This window comes from Bombina bombina, chromosome 11 (genome assembly GCF_027579735.1).
Source record: "Bombina bombina isolate aBomBom1 chromosome 11, aBomBom1.pri, whole genome shotgun sequence".
NCBI lineage: Eukaryota > Metazoa > Chordata > Amphibia > Anura > Bombinatoridae > Bombina > Bombina bombina.
In genome coordinates, this window is record NC_069509.1 from 43,040,017 (window position 1) to 43,056,662 (window position 16,646).

General features: G+C 37.5%; 1 protein-coding gene across 6 annotated transcripts in view; it reads left to right on the forward strand.

The window, feature by feature from the left end:
* Positions 1-16,646, forward strand: part of LOC128642123 (uncharacterized) — a 163,783-nt gene that overhangs the window by 3,649 nt on the left and 143,488 nt on the right. For 3 of the 6 annotated variants that reach the window (XM_053694795.1, XM_053694797.1, XM_053694800.1), the window contains exons 2-6: positions 249-599; positions 5,979-6,287; positions 7,239-7,328; positions 8,450-8,827; positions 10,871-11,182. In XM_053694795.1, coding sequence (XP_053550770.1) covers positions 320-599; positions 5,979-6,287; positions 7,239-7,328; positions 8,450-8,827; positions 10,871-11,182 — 1,369 coding nt within the window. In that variant the 5' untranslated portion in view covers positions 249-319. The remainder of the gene's footprint in view (positions 1-248; positions 600-5,978; positions 6,288-7,238; positions 7,329-8,449; positions 8,828-10,870; positions 11,183-16,646) is intronic. The other 3 variants (XM_053694796.1, XM_053694798.1, XM_053694799.1) reach the window with 3 other exon arrangements.

Consider the following 16,646-nt stretch of genomic DNA (forward strand, 5'->3'; position numbering starts at 1 on the left):
TTACATCTTCAAGGACTTTGTTTTTTTTTTTAAGAATTACTGTGATTGTAGAAGCTGCAAAGTATTTGCAAGTCCATTTTATTTTTAATTAAAATGTTGATTAAAGAGGTTGGCTAGTGATGGTGCTATCTCTTCTGTTAACATTTTATATAGTTCCGCTGGAATAAAATCTGTCCATGGCGCTTTACTTCCGTATATTTTGCATTTAATGTTCTATAAAATGCTTTCTCCTTTTTTTACATTTTTAGATTTCCCTTGGAAACCAGAAATTAAAGAAATACCTCTGCCACATATTTTTATCAATAAATCAGCCACTTTGATGTGTACAGTTTCTAACGTATTCCCTGATTTTCTAAATATGAAGTGGTCAAGAAAAGAAATGGATGGTAAAGAATGTTTCCCTTTATCTGACTGTGACAAATATAAGATTCCTAATACCCAGCAAGAGAAGCAGAGAGACGGCACATTCATCTATAAATCACGGTTAACTTTTACTCCATCTGTGAAAAATGATCTAGGAGCTGAGTTCATCTGTGAAGTGGATCATCCTAGATTAAAAAAAAGAAAACGGAAATCAACAGGGCCCCTCCAAATAAAAGGTACAATCACTGCCAATGTTAGGATATAGCTTACTTTCTCTTATTTTAAACAGAATATAGATGGGATATCTTTACAAAATTATATATTACGCCAAATAGAACTGTTTTTAATGTTTATGCTCTTTGGTGTAGGAACCTCTATCTTTGGTATAATAATAATAATAATAATAATAATAATAATAATAATAATAATAATAATTACTTTTGTTCTTCATCTAATATTTTACAGTTGGGGTATTAAACTTGTTATTGCCTTTTGGCTAGATTATAAGTTTTGCGTTAGGAGCTGTGCGGTGCTAACGAGCAGTTTTTTCTCACCGCTCACTTACCTGCAGCGCTGGTATTACGGGTTTTTATAAACCCGGCGTTAAAAGACAAGAAGTGAGCGTAGAGCAAAATTGTGCTCCATACTGCACTCCAATACCAGCGCTGCTTAAGTCAGCGATGAGCTGGTTATACGTGCTCGTGCACGATTTCCCCATAGACATCAATGGGGAGAGCTGGCTAAGAAAAAGTCTAACACCTGCAAAAAAGCAGCGGAAATCTCAGTAACGCAGCCCCATTGATTCCTATGGGGAAACACATTTTATGTTTACACCTAACACCCTAACATGAACCCTGAGTCAAAACACCCCTAATCTTACACTTATTAACCCCTAATCTGCCGCCCCCGACATTGCCGACACCTACATTATTCTTATTAACCCCTAATATGCCGCTCCGGACATCGCCGCCACCTACATTATACTTATTAACCCCTAATCAGCCACCCCCAATGTCGCCACAACCTACTTACACTTATTAACCCCTAATCTGCCGCCCCTAACGCCGCCGCCATTATATTAAATTTATTAACCCCTAAACCTAACCCTAACCCTAGCGCCCCTTAATTGAAATATAATTTAAATAAATCTAAATAAAACCTACTATCATTAACTACATTATTCCTATTTAAAACTAAACACTTACCTATAAAATAAACCCTAAGCTAGCTACAATATAACTAATAGTTACATTGTATCTAGCTTAGGGTTTATTTTTATTTTACAGGCAAGTTTGTATTTATTTTAACTAGGTAGAATAGTTATTAAATAGTTATTAACTATTTAATAACTACCTAGCTAAAATAAATACAAATTTACCTGTAAAATAAAACCTAACCTAAGTTACACTAACACCTAACACTACACTACAATTAAATAAATTACCTACATTAAATACAATTAAATTAAATTAGCTAAATCACAACCCCCCCCCACTAAATTACAGAAAATAAAAAAACAAATTACAGATCTTTAAACTATTTACACCTAATCTAATAGCCCTATCAAAATAAAAAAAGCCCCCCCCAAAATAAAAAAAACCCTAGCCTAAATTAAACTACCAATAGCCCTTAAAAGGGCCTTTTGGGGCATTGCCCCAAATAAATCAGCTCTTTTTCCTGTAAAAAAAAATACAAACACCCCCCCAACTGAAAAACCCACCACCCACACAACCAACCCCACAAATAAAATACTAACTAAAAAAACCTAAGCTCCCCATTGCCCTGAAAAAGGCATTTGGATGGGCATTGCCCTTAAAAGGGCATTTAGCTGTATTGCAGGCTTAAAGCCCTAACCTAAAAAATAAACCCACCCAATACACCCTTAAAAAAATCCTAACACTAACCCTGAAGATTCACTAACCGGGAGAAGTCTTCATCCAAGCGGCAAGATATCCTTAACGAAGCCGGCAGAAGTGGTCCTCCAGATGGGCAGAAGTGGTCCTCCAGACGGGCAGAAGTCTTCATCCAGACGGCATCTTCTATCTTCATCCTTCCGGTGCGGAGCGGGTCCATCTTCAAGACATTCGACGCGGAGCATCCTCCTCAAACGACGGCTTCTTCATAATGAATATCTCTTTAAGTGACGTCATCCAAGATGGCGTCCCTTAGATTCCAATTGGCTGATAGAATTCTATCAGCCAATCGGAATTCAGGTAGAAAAAATCCTATTGGCTGATTGGATCAGCCAATAGGATTGAACTTCAATCCTATTGGCTGATTGAATCAGCCAATAGGATTGAGCTTGCATTCTATTGGCTGTTCCAATCAGCCAATGGAATGCAAGCTCAATCCTATTAGCTGATCCATGCAGCCAATAGGATTTTTTCTACCTTAATTCCGATTGACTGATAGAATTCTATCAGCCAATCAAAATCTAAGAGACGCCATCTTGGATGATGTCACTTAAAGAGATATTCATCACGAAGAAGCTGTCGTTTGAAGAGGATGCTCTGCGTCGGATGTCTTGAAGATGGACCCGCTCTGCGCTGGAAGGATGAAGATAGAAGATGTCATCTGGATGAAGTCTTTTGCCCGTCTGGAGGACCACTTCTGCCGGCTTCGTTGAGGACATCTTGCCGCTTGGATGAAGACTTCTCCCGGCAAGTGAATCTTCGGGGGTTAGTGTTAGGATTTTTTTAAGGGTGTATTGGGTGGGTTTATTCTTTAGGTTAGGGATTTTGGCCTGCAATAGAGCTAAATGCCCTTTTAAGGGCAATGCCCATCCAAATGCCCTTTTCAGGGCAATGGGGAGCTTAGGTTTTTTTAGTTAGAATTTTATTTGGGGGGGTTGGTGTGTGGGTGGTGGGTTTTACTGTTGGGGGGTGTTTGTATTTTTTTTTTAAAGGCAATGCCCCGCAAAAGGCCCTTTTAAGGGCTATTGGTTGTTTAGTTTAGGCTAGGGTTTTTTTAATTTTGGGGGGCTTTTTTATTTTGATAGGGCTATTAGATTAGGTGTAATTAGTTTAAAGATCTGTAATTTGTTTTTTATTTTCTGTAATTTAGTGTTGTTTTTTTGTGATTTAGCTAATTTAATTTATTTAATTGTATTTAATGTAGGTAATTTATTTAATTGTAGTGTAGTGTTAGGTGTTAGTGTAACTTAGGTTAGGTTTTATTTTACAGGTAAATTTGTATTTATTTTAGCTAGGTAGTTATTAAATAGTTAATAACTATTTAATACCTATTCTACCTAGTTATAATAAATACAAACTTACCTGTAAAATAAAAATAAACCCTAAGCTAGATACAATGTAACTATTAGTTATATTGTAGCTAGTTTATGGGTTATTTTACAGGTAAGTATTTAGTTTTAAATAGGAATAATTTAGTTAATGATAGTAATTTTATTTAGATTTATTTAAATTATATTAAAGTTAGGGGGTGTTAGGGTTAAGGTTAGACTTAGCTTTAGGGGTTAATACATTTAATATAGTGGCAGTGACGTTGGGGGCGGCAGATTAGGGGTTAATAAATGTAGGTAGGTGGCGGCGATGTTGAGGGCAGCAGATTAGGGGTTAAGAAATATATGTAGGTAGGTTGTGGCGATGTCCGGAGCGGAAGATTAGGGGTTAATAAGTATAATGTAGGTGGCGGCAATGTTAGGGGCGGCAGATTAGGGGTTAATAATATTGAGGGCAGCAGATTAGGGGTTAAGAAATATATGTAGGTAGGTTGCGGCGATGTCCGGAGCGGAAGATTAGGGGTTAATAAGTATAATGTAGGTGGCGGCAATGTTAGGGGCGGCAGATTAGGGGTTAATAATATTTAACTAGTGTTTGCAAGGCGGGAGTGCAGCGGTTTAGGGGTTCATATGTTTATTATAGTGGCAGCGATGTTCAGAGCGGAAGATTAGGGGTTAAAAATTGTATTATAGTGTTTGCGATGCGGGAGGGCCTCGGTTTAGGGGTTAATAGGTAGTTTATGGGTGTTAGTGTACTTTTTAGCACTTTAGTTATGAGTTTTATGCTACAGCATTGTAGTGTAAAACTCATAACTACTGACTTTAGAAAGCGTTACGGATCTTGGTGGTAGAGGGTGTACCGCTCACTTTTTGGCCTCTCAGGACAGACTCGTAATACCCGCGCTATGGAAGTCCCATAGAAAAAAGGGTTTACCAAGTTTACGTAAGTTGGTTTGCGGTAAGGCCAAAAAAGTGTGCGGTGCCCCTAAATCTGCAAGGTTTGTAATAGCAGCAGTAGTGAAAAAGCAGCGTTAGGACCTGTTAACACTACTTTTTTTACCTTACCGCAAAACTCGTAATCTAGCCATTTGTTTTTAATAGCTGTGTGTTTTACTTTTTATTTTTTAACATATTAGTATTTTTCTGAGAATTTTTCAGATGAATTGCAAAACATGAGCGTAACAAGCTGTATATTCTAGCAATTATTTTTTCTGTCATGCACCTAGTGTGTTAAGGGAAAAATCAAAATGATTGAAAAAGAAAGATTATAATCTGTGCAAACCTAAATAACATAATGATTTGATAGATTTTTCTGAGGTAAAAACATCTACATATGTGTATTTTTATTTTATATTATTTTTATAATTGTAACACCTCAACAGATACTGCTGTGCTACACAGTGGGTACAAAAATATAGACAATGAAGGGGGTCGGCAAACTAAGTGCCCGATAATCAAAAATGTCTTAACACACAGAACCCTGCAAAGTAAAATAAACAGCACTCAAACTAAAATTTCTATTTCTAAAATTCTTTGAGGGACCTCACCATACTGATATGACTTTCTAGATCATCTCACCTGATTAGAGAGCTTTAAATCATTGGGCCCTAAAACAGAAGAATTAGAGAACATAAATTCATAGGGAGCTCACAAACTGAGGGGTTTTGTACACAAAAGGTGGGAGGGGGTAGCTTGTAGGACAAGCTGTCTGTAGGTTTAGGTCTGCTGATGATATTGAGCTTCCAGCTTGAAGAGTTGGACTTAGATGGAAGTTAAATTTCATGAGGTTAGCTGGTAGGCTTTGCAGAATAGGTCATTTTTGATGGAAGAGTTAAAGTTTTGAAAATTTAGTTGCAGTCTGACAGACTGACAAAAAATGGTTACGATAAGTGCAGTGCAAGAAAAATTCTAGAATAGTAGTGAAGGTAGTGATCTTTGGTCAGAGATTTAAAGGGATTCTATGTGTTATAGAGGGCTTGTAAGTTGGGTTAGAATTTAGAATTTGATCCTGGAAGATAATGGAAGCGAGTGAAATGACTTGTATTTACGAGTGTCAGAGAAAGAACTATGGATGAAGTGAATAAGCTTGGCAAAGGCATTTAGGATAATTTAATGAAGGGTAGAGCAGCTAAAGGGCATTGCAGTGGTTGAGACACCAGATGATAATCAGAATAGTTGTCATGTGTCATGGCGCTGTTACACAAATGGAAGTGGGGGGATTTGGAAGAAGAGTAGATGTGGTTGTAAAGGAGAATGGAGAATTAAGTATTACTCCAAGGCAGGAGCACTAGGTTATTAGTGCTATAGTGGAGTTGTTTACAGTGAGCTGCTGAAAGATTTATTTTACACCTTTTACATTTTTATGTATTTTTAGCATTTCCAGAAGTAAAGGATATTTGTCATCCTGAGGATGGGATCTTTACTTTGGAAGTTGATGCTTTTTACCCTGAAAAAAATACTATATCATGGAAACTGACTCTGGATTCATCAAAAGAAGAGGATATAACACAAAATAACTCTTCTGTTAAATCTGAAATGTATGAAAATGGCAGCTACAGAGCTTTAAGCACCTGTGACTTGAGGAAAAATGATTTAATTGAGGGGAAATCATATTCTGTAACAGCCACAGTGTACCATGAGACGCTCGACTCTGCTATTCATAGATCATTTAAAATGGAAAGAGGTAAAATGTAATTCTTAAGAAAGTATATGAGAAATTCTTGCAGGATTTGTGTATTACCACATTTTATAAAATAATGTAAAGTTATCTCCAGCTAAATACCTTGTGCTTTCGATGAAAAACAGTTTTATAAGTTTTTCAGTGATGCGTTATGGAAATTACAGTCTTACTAGAGAGAATACAATGAGTAAAACCAGTTCACTTCTTAAAGGGACATAATACCCATATGCTAAATCACTTGAAAGTGGTGTAGCATAACTGCAAAAAGCTGACAAGAAAATATCACCCGAACATCTTTATGTAAAAAATGGAAGATGTTTGACTTCAAATGTCTTCATCTCACAATAGTGCTCATGAAACAGTTATCCTTCAGCGACTGTCCAAATGGATGTTGAAAAAAAACAACAGTCAGCAGTGCTGAGGTCATGCTTTGCTTTACTTTGATTGCTTGAGATTTCACTGAAGATTTCATAGTTATCTTCTGTAAACTGAGCAGGGAAATAACATAACTGTGCCTGCACATGCCACTTCCTTGCAAGTCTTAGGACTAGCATTCTGATTGGCTACTTAAGGTCCCTTTACAATGGCATGTGGCTACTGAGAAAATTTTAAAGTAAAATGTCTTCCTTTTTTCTTAGAGACATTCAGGTGATATTTTCTAGTCAACTTTTACACAGCTTTGCTGCATCACTTTGAAACGCTTTAACATTTGAGTATCATGTCCCTTTAAAGTGTGTGTTACATTATATTGTGTTATTTTATTGCAGAATTGCTTTGTGTCCGAAAATATGCATGTTAGGCTTTAGCCACTGCTGAACCTACTGTCTGGCTTAGGGACAATAGACTTTTAATTTACAGATGATAAAGCTGTAAAATAATCCTGTATTAGAAGGCTCATACATTTTCAGCTACATATTTTTGTATATTAATAATTAACTTTGTTTTAATCTAAAGCAGGGACTTCTCCATTGAATCAAGAAAAGAGCCAAGAATGTCCCTCACCAGCTATGCAAGGCAATATCAGTCCTTCAAACCCTCAAACAGGTATGATTTATGGGTAGGTACTACAGTGCTAAAGTGCTTACAGTTAGTAATTGCTTTGCTGAAAGTTGTATATTTTATATGTGAGAGCACAGTATAGATCTGTGTGAATTAGCGCACAACTCACCGCTCCAAATTAGAATACTCTAAGGGGTGGAGATTCCAATCCTCCTGTCGGCTCAATGGAGAGTGGGTATGTGTTGCAAACTACGATAGTCTCGTTATGCGGCCCCAAACAAGTCTGCCAACTTATCCATATATTATCCATATATTATACATGCAGTGAACAAATGAGCATGCTCACGAAACATGTCTGCAAGACTAACTGACACACCTGTGTTGTTTTAACCTGTGAGCTTTCTGGGCCTGTGAGCCCTAGCATGCTTTTACGTTGTGCCGAATAAACGAAAGATTTTTATCTACATGAACTTTTCTGATTGTCTCTGTGGTGCGACATATTTTATATGTGACCCTAACCATGAACTCTAACCCCAACTTGAAATTCTAACACTTAGCCCCTTAATCTATCTATGACTCTATTGCTAATAATAGCGATTAAAGTGATGGGAAATTACTTTGTTTAGCAAACCCACCTTAAGAACCTATGTGAAATACTAATTTAAACCATTGTAATACATTTTAAAATTGGTGACTTTACATATATAAAAAAATAACTTACTCTTTTAACGTTGTTTGATATTCCCTCTGCCCCATTTAGTTTTTTGCAGTGTGGTGAGGTAGAGAGTGGTCCCACTTGCTCTCTACATAGTAGGTAATGTGTGCTCTACATAGTAGGTAATGTGTGCTCTACATAGTAGGTAATGTGTGCTCTACATAGTAGGTAATGTGTGCTCTACATAGTAGGTAATGTGTGCTCTACATAGTAGGTAGTGTGTGCTCTACATAGTAGGTAATGTGTGCTCTACATAGTTGGTAGTGTGTGCTCTACATAGTAGGTAGTGTGTGCTCTACATAGTAGGTAATGTGTGCTCTACATAGTAGGCAATGCACATCGGCTACTTCTTCAATAATATATTTATATTGACATTTTAAAACTTTTGAATTACAATGGGAAATATGTCACAGTAAATTAGAAAAAGATTATTTATTTTTCTTTCAAACAGATCACCAGAAGTTCATTGTAAATACTATACAGGGACCTCAGGTTTGGTCCAATGGGGAAAAGGTTTATCTGTATTTAACAGCCTCTTACTGCACTAAGGATGTGACGGTGACCTGGAATATAACAGAGAGAGATGGCAGCGTATGGGAAATACCTGACACAGCAACAGAACAGACCAGCAATACAAATAGATTGTCTAGTGGATATGAAGCAACAAGAGAGAGCACAGATAAGTCAGACAAAGAGGGGCTTCTAGACATTGTGAGTTGTCTGACAGTTGTACCCTCTGTGTCTAAACATTCAGCAATGACTCTGTCATGTAAAGTCATCTGTGAAGGAGAAGTGAAGGAAAAACAATATACATTACAATCTATTCATGGTAAGTATCATGTTCAGTAATTAACACTATTAAATGTTCAAAATCAAAACTGAAGAAGTAGCCATATAAATAAACAACCCTGTTTTTATACTATACAAAAATAAAGGAGGAGACATTATTTAAAGGGACATTGAAGTTAAAAGAAAATTCAGGATGAAGATAGAGTGTCCAGTTGGAAAAATACAGTTTTACCAATTGAGCTTATGGGCAGATTTATCATCAATCTGTTCGACATGATCCGCTCAGCGGATCATGTCCGACAGACATCGATCAACGCCGACAGCATACGCTGTCGGTATTTATCATTGCACAAAAAGTTCTTGTGAATTGCTTGCGCAATGCCGCCCCTGCAGATTCACGGCCCTTTGGCCGGTAGCAGGGAGTGTCAATCAGCCCAATCGTATGAGATTGGGCGGATTGATGTCCGCAGTCTCAGAGCAGGCGGACCAGTTAAGGAGCAGCTGTCTTAAGACCTCTGCTTCATAACTGCTGTTTCCAGCTAGCTTGAAGGCTTGTACGGAAACAGGGGCATCAGGGGCCATTCGGCCCTTGATAAATTGGCCCCTTAGTCTTAAGCACTATATGAATAACATTGGCCTAGGTTAAATAAAACTAATGTAAAATTAATATCTCACTGACGAAAATCACCGCAATATCACAACTCAAAAACTGTACAATTCATAAAGATTTCCAATCACCCCTCATCACAGTCATGAGTTTGTCTTGTAACCGATAACTGTGCATAGATCTAGATCCACTGTGAATGATACTGATACCAGATAAACCCACCTTCAAAACCTTACAGAATACATAAAAAAATACTCCACCAATAAAACGGCCCACTGTAACGTGCAAAACAGAACACTTGAAATGAGTTATGGAGAAATTAAAATAAATAAAACAAGATAAATGTGTGAGATGTGAAATAGAGAGACACAATCGTGAGATGAGATCATTCACTGGGGCAATAAATGAATTCCCTAAGGTATAGGTGAAACATCTTGCCCATGCCTCTAAAACACCCCAGAACGCCGATAGAAGAACCCCTCTTTCACACCTGAGAGATTGCTGTCCTGAATGTCATGTGTGAGATATCATGTGATGGGCACCTCACACAACTATACATGTTAATAGGGAGAACTTCCACTAATGAAACACTGGAAAATATAGCTGAAGTGAGGCACAATTAACTTAGTACATGATCCCACATTCACAGCAAGGCCCCTTGGCAATCGCAAAGGTTTATGAATTAATCCCATTGTTACAAACTTTGTTGCAAACAATCCTGCTATCTAGCTCTGAAGTTGTGCATGCTCCTAGAAAGGAGCTTAAAGGGACATTCCAGTCAAAATTTAAATGCATATAGATTTATTACATCTTTGAATAGAAACATATTTGCAATATGCATGTGTTGGCAAAATTGCTTCTAGTAAAAGTTATCACTGTTTTAGTGTTAACATTTTTCTTTGCACGTGCATGTGAAGCATAGCTAGATATTGTCAATGCACCCACATTTAAAATAATGCAGCTGCTCAGATCATCAGTGGGGCTTGTATCATGTCATCAATTAACAAATTGAGTCATTACCAGATGTACAAGCACCTTAGGCTCTCTAAGCAAGTGCTGTGTTTAAAATGCTGGTGCATACTTAAATACACTTTTGAAACAGCTATAGCATTTATTAGAAGCATTTTTGCTAATGCATGTATATTACAAAATTTCTTATGTTCAATACCGAAATGCACCCATGTGGTTTCCAATTTTGGCTGGAATATCCCTTTAATCCAAACAAAGAATACTTAGAGAGAACATTGTACTTTTGATAATATAAATAAACTATAATGTACGCTCTATCTGACTCATGAAAGTTTCATTTTGACATTGATTACATATTACAAAAGCTCTACTGGATAGGTTTTTAAAATATTATTATTTTGTTTTTAATTGTATGTTTCTGTGACAGATTTAGATATTTAGCCAAAGGATATTCTCTTGAGGTGCAATCTGAAAAGTACATATTAACTTTACACGTTTGCTTTCTAGCAAAACCAACATTCCTGGACCCTGTAAAATTAAGTCTGTGTGACTCAGGAGAGGTGATGTACTCAATAAATCTGCTGGGATTTTATCCAAAAGATATTGATATTTGCTGGGAATGTGGAACCGACGAGTCACTAAAAAGACTTCAATCCCAAGAACAACTACAACGAAATCCTGATATGACATTTAAAGTCCAGAGTGAGTGTAAAGTTCCAGGAAATTCTCTCAAAGGTCAGAACTTTAAAGTGCGAGTAACCTGGAAGCACAGCTCTATAGATGTGATGGAATTCAGAGAAATGTCTTCAACAAATGCAGGTAAGAAATCAAGTAAATGTAAAAAGACATTAAACTCAAAATATTATTCCCCATAAAGGACTACATTACAAGTGGAGTATTATCAGTATCAAGTGGCTCTAACCATATTGTGATTTTGCAATAATTTACCACTTAAATTTGAATTTGAGTAAGATGTAAAACAAAATGTCGCTCCCAGTAGTTTCAATGACAAGCACCAAGAGGAAACTAATTAACGGTTATTATGAAAAAAAAAAAAATGATTTTGTGATTCAGGCCCCGATATTCAAAGCATTAAAATATTCAAAGAAAAGGGGTGTGTCCGAGCAATGCGGCCGGGCGGCGATGTCTCTCCCATAGAAGTCAATGGGAGCTTGACATCACCCCCCACATCACCACTTAATGGCATTGTGCTGCAGAGGGTGGCCCTATTCGAAGTGTGCCTACATGGCACAGACAGTGCGCTCCCTAAAACTAAAATTAGTTTCAGTGTAGGCACACTTCAAATATTGCCGTGGGGACCTAAGTTTATTTACACATACACTAACTACATCAGGTGATCTATTCTCGGCAGCTTATAGCTAACGAGACAAACATAGCCGCTACTCTCCTCGCAGCCTGCACTTCGCTGCTTTGAACATATTGATCTTGTTTTGATGTGGGTGAAGCAAATTTCAGGCTACTCTTTCTAGCACGCCTTGCTAATTCCCCCTGAATGCCTATAACTACATCACGCCTAAGCTACACTCCCCTTGCGCCACCTCGCTACCTCCCACTGACCGCCTACACCAACGTCAGAGCTCACCTACACTCCCCCCTGCATGGCCCAGCTAACTCCCCTACTGCCTACACCTAATTCACACCTAACCTGCACACCCCTGGAGTCACGCCTAAGTCACACCTAGCCTGCACACTATATATAAATATATATATAAATATATAGTAAGTATATCTGTACTGGAGAGAGATTAGAAACTTTGCCTACCTTAAAAAACTATTTTTCCAAAATGGTTCAAAGTAAACTTATCCAGAAAAGGTGGTGCAACTTACGTTGCCTGTTCCTAATTTCTCTGTTAATAGTAATTACTCCCAACTACAATGTGTGAAAAAATATTTAAAATGTATTTATTATCACAATTGTTAAAATTCAGTTTAACACAATTAGCCATTGGTGTCTATAAAAATATAGGTAATAAAATTATGACAGGCTTATACTCATATTCTAAAGACTATGATTACGGTGTAACTGCCGAAACATGTCAGTCTAAGTGGTATGCCTTGTACTCTCTGTGGATGCGTCCATATATTTTTAAATAATTTTGATAATAAAGGATTTTTATCGTTTGAAGATTGCAGTTCCGCTTTCACTATAATCTATATAGCTTAATATCATAAGTCTCTAATATGGAGGAGGAATGTAAGATATAAACAAATATGTGTTAGTATTAGGAAATATAACGACTTGAAAATATATTGACATAAAGAATGCGTGGTAATTTAAAATATATAAAAATTATATAAATTTTGCTACTGAGGGGGCCCTATTCGAAGTGTGCCTACATGGCGCAGACAGTGCGCTCACTAAAACTAAAATTAGTTTCAATGTAGGCACACTTCAAATATTGCAGTAAGGACTTAAGTTTAGTTACACCTGCACTAACTACATAGCTGCTACTCTCCTTGCAACCTGCACTTTGCTGCTTTGAACATATTGATCTTGTGTCGATGTGTCCGAAGCTAATTGCAGGCTACTCCTACTAGCACACCTTGGTAATTCCCCCTATAACTATGTCACGCCTATGCTACACTCCCCCTGCTCCTCCTTGCTACCTACCACCAACCACCTACACCTACGTCAGAGCTCACCTACACCCTACACTCCCCCTGCATGGCCAAGCTAACTCCCTGACTGCCTACACCTAAGTCACTTCTAACCTGCACACCCCTGGAACGCCCAGATAAGTCTAATGTACAGCCCACACGGACGTAATGTCTAACCTACACTCCCATAGGACGCCCAGCTAACTGCCTACTGTCAAAAAATAACTCACAAGTTATCATCAATGTTTAAATAATGTGTCACAGAGATGTGATAAAACGCTGGTGGACAACCACCGATAGACCAACAAAAACTATCCTGCCTAGTCGTGCTCCTGGAACTGGAGCGGAATTGAGCCCCGGTCCGACACTTCTTAAAAGGGGTGTCGATCAAAAAGTGTGCAAGGGATCAAGTGGGTCTTTTATTATCTTGTTGGCAATTTGATGAACCACCTAGGGGTACCCCTTGTTTGGGAGTGCTACCTTCTGGGAGGAATGGGGGACCCTTCAAACCACCACCTCGCAATGAAAACTAGAACTACACCAACACCTAACCCTCCCTAATGTAGATGGGGGCTTTTGTAATTTTTTTTTTGCAAAAGAGCTAAAATCTCTTTAGGGCAATGCCCTACAAAAGTCCCTTTTAGAGTTATACTAAACCCAAAGTTTTTCTTTCATAATACAAATAGAGCATTCAATTTTAAGCAACGTTTCAATTACTCATATTATAATTTTTCTTTGTTCCCTTGCTATCATCTTTATTTGAAAAAGCAGGAATCTAAGTTTAGGAGTTGGCCCATTTTGGTTCAGCACCCTGGGTAGTGCTTGCTCATTGGTGGCTAACAGTTAGATAATAGCAGTGGGTATTTGGCGGTATATGGGTTAATAGTTAGATAATAGCGGTGGGTATGTGGCGACATAGGGGTTAATATTTAGATACATGCGGTGGGTATATGGCGGCATAGAGGTTAATAGATACTTGCTGTGGGTATGTGGCAGCATAGGGGATTAGAGTTAGTGACTTGTGATGGGTATGTAGCGGCACAGGGTTTTTTTAATTAGAGACATAGGGGTTAAAGGGATACTGAATCCAAATTATTTATTTTGTGCTTCAGATAGAGCATGCAATTTTAAGCAACTTTCTCATTTACCCCTATTATCAATTTTTCTTCGTTCTCTTGCTATCTTTATTTGAAAAAGAAGGCATCTTAGCTTTTTTTAAGTTCAGTACACCGGACAGCACTTGTTTATTGGTGGGTGAATTTATCCATCAATCAGCAAGGACAACCCAGGTTGTTCACCAAACATGGGCCGGCATCTAAACTTACTTTCTTGCATTTCAAATAATGATACCAAGAGAATGAAGAAAATGTGATAATAGGAGTAAAATAGAAAGTTGCTTAAAATTGCATGCTCTATCTGAATCACGAACGAAAAAATTTGGGTTCAGTGTCCCTTTAATAGTTTATTGCGGTGGGTATGTGGGTGCATAGGGGTTAATAAGATAGTAGCTGCAGTGGGTATGTGGCGGTTTAGAGCTTAATAGTTAGTGCGACTTGCAGTGGGTATGTGGTGGTTTAGATTTTTATTAGTGTAGTGTTAGTTTGCGATCTTGGGGTACGCTTTAGGGGTATTAGGATTAGTGGTTAGGCTGACAGCAGTAATATTCAAGGGATCATTTACTATACATCACCAATATGGTCGGCGATGCTGGGTATTGTCTAAGCCAGCATCGACGACTAATGGCATACATAGTAAACGCCGCCTCTTGGCGATGCCGTTATGTTGAGAGCTTGGAATATTCCGACAGGTTTGCTCGACATAGTAGCAGTAGATCTATATGGTACACTTGAACGCAGACAAGAGGCGTCTTTAAAATACTTAGAAATCAGTGTATGAGCCTACCTAGGATTAGCGTTCAATAAAGAATACCAAAGTACAAAGCAAATTTGATGGTAAAAGTAAATTGGAAAGTTGCTTAAAATTCAATGCCCTATTTGAATCATAAAATTAAAAAAACAACTCCTAAAGGAAAAGCAGCAAAAAGAAAGGATATTTCAGACACCCAAAGCATAGTTCATATGTTTTCTTAACACAGACATGAATCGAAAAACAATACTGTGGACCAAAAGTATAATAATAAAACTTAACTTTTAATGAGATCCCAGATATCTAAAAACAAAAGGTAAAACATCAATAGTAATACCAGGGTTGCAAACAATGCTCCACATTAAACTATCAAAAATCCATATAAATATATACACAAAAAGTAACCATTTAATATGCCTATCATCCCAACTGGGGAGCCGATCCCTACTAAATTATTAGTATGATTACATGAAGCCCTCAAAAGGGGAAATAAATGGACCTTAACACTAGGGATGAAAGGTACAGCAAAATAAACTAACGAGTACACTCGTAATGCTGCTTGCACTTATCTGATTATATATTCAGTGTGGTGATGCATCTGCCTCTATGCTAATATGATGTTCTCATTGTTATGAATCACATCTACTTCATATGCTCTCTTCATTTATCATTGCACCAGCAGTTCTTGTGAACTGCTGGTGCAATGCTGCCCCCTGCAGATTCGTGGCCAATTGGCCACTAGCAGGGGGTGTCAATCAATCCAATCATATTCGATCGGGTTGATTTCTGTCCGCTGCCTCAGAGCAGGTGGACAGGTTATGGAGCAGGAGTCTTTAGTCCACTGCTTCATAACTTCTGTTTCCGGTGGAAGGCTCGCGCAGAAACATGGGGCATCACGCTCCATACGGAGCTTGATAAATATGCCCCAATGTGTTTGTTCAGACCAAAATATGTACATATTTATTCAGTACATCTGATATTGTCTGATGTTGTTTGTTGAAAGTACTCACAAATCTTACAGTCACATTTATTGTATAATTCTTTATTTTTGGAACCAACATATGGTCACGAGAGGTATGTAATGCTCTCTGAAATGCTCTTCTAATAAGACTAGACGGATATCCACAATCTCTTAATATAAATATTAGTTCTTTAGCTCTAGATCTGAAAGTTTTGTTGTCTGAGCAGTTCCTCCTTAGCCTTAAAAATTCACCAAATGGAATTGTACGCTTTGTGGCAGGATGAGCACTGTCAAAACTCAGAACTGAATTAGTAGCTGTTGATTTGCAAATACAAATCTGTTTGTGTATTTCCAAGATTGTCATGAGAAATTGTGATATCGAAAAATTTAAAAGATTCAAAAATAATCTCATATGTTAATCTCAGATTATAGTAATTTATGTTGAGAATGTCCAGAAATTCTCTTAAAAGATTTTTACTGCCTTGCCATAAGATAAACAGATCATCAATATATCTGATCCATAATAAAATATAATCAGTATAATTTGTCAGAGTATCAGAAAATACTATTTCACGCTCCCACCAGCCTAGATACATTTTGGCATATGTGGGAGTGCATGCCGATCCCATGGGGGTTCTGTTTGTAAATATTATTCCTGATCAAATATAATATTATTATGATTTAATACAAAATCTAATAATTTTAGCAAAAAAATATTAGTCCTTACTTCATTAGAGGCAGTCATACCTAAGAAATATTGAACTGCTTGAATACCAAATCAATGATCTATTGATGTGTAAAGTGATTCCATGTCACAACTTACAAAAAAGTGTTCTC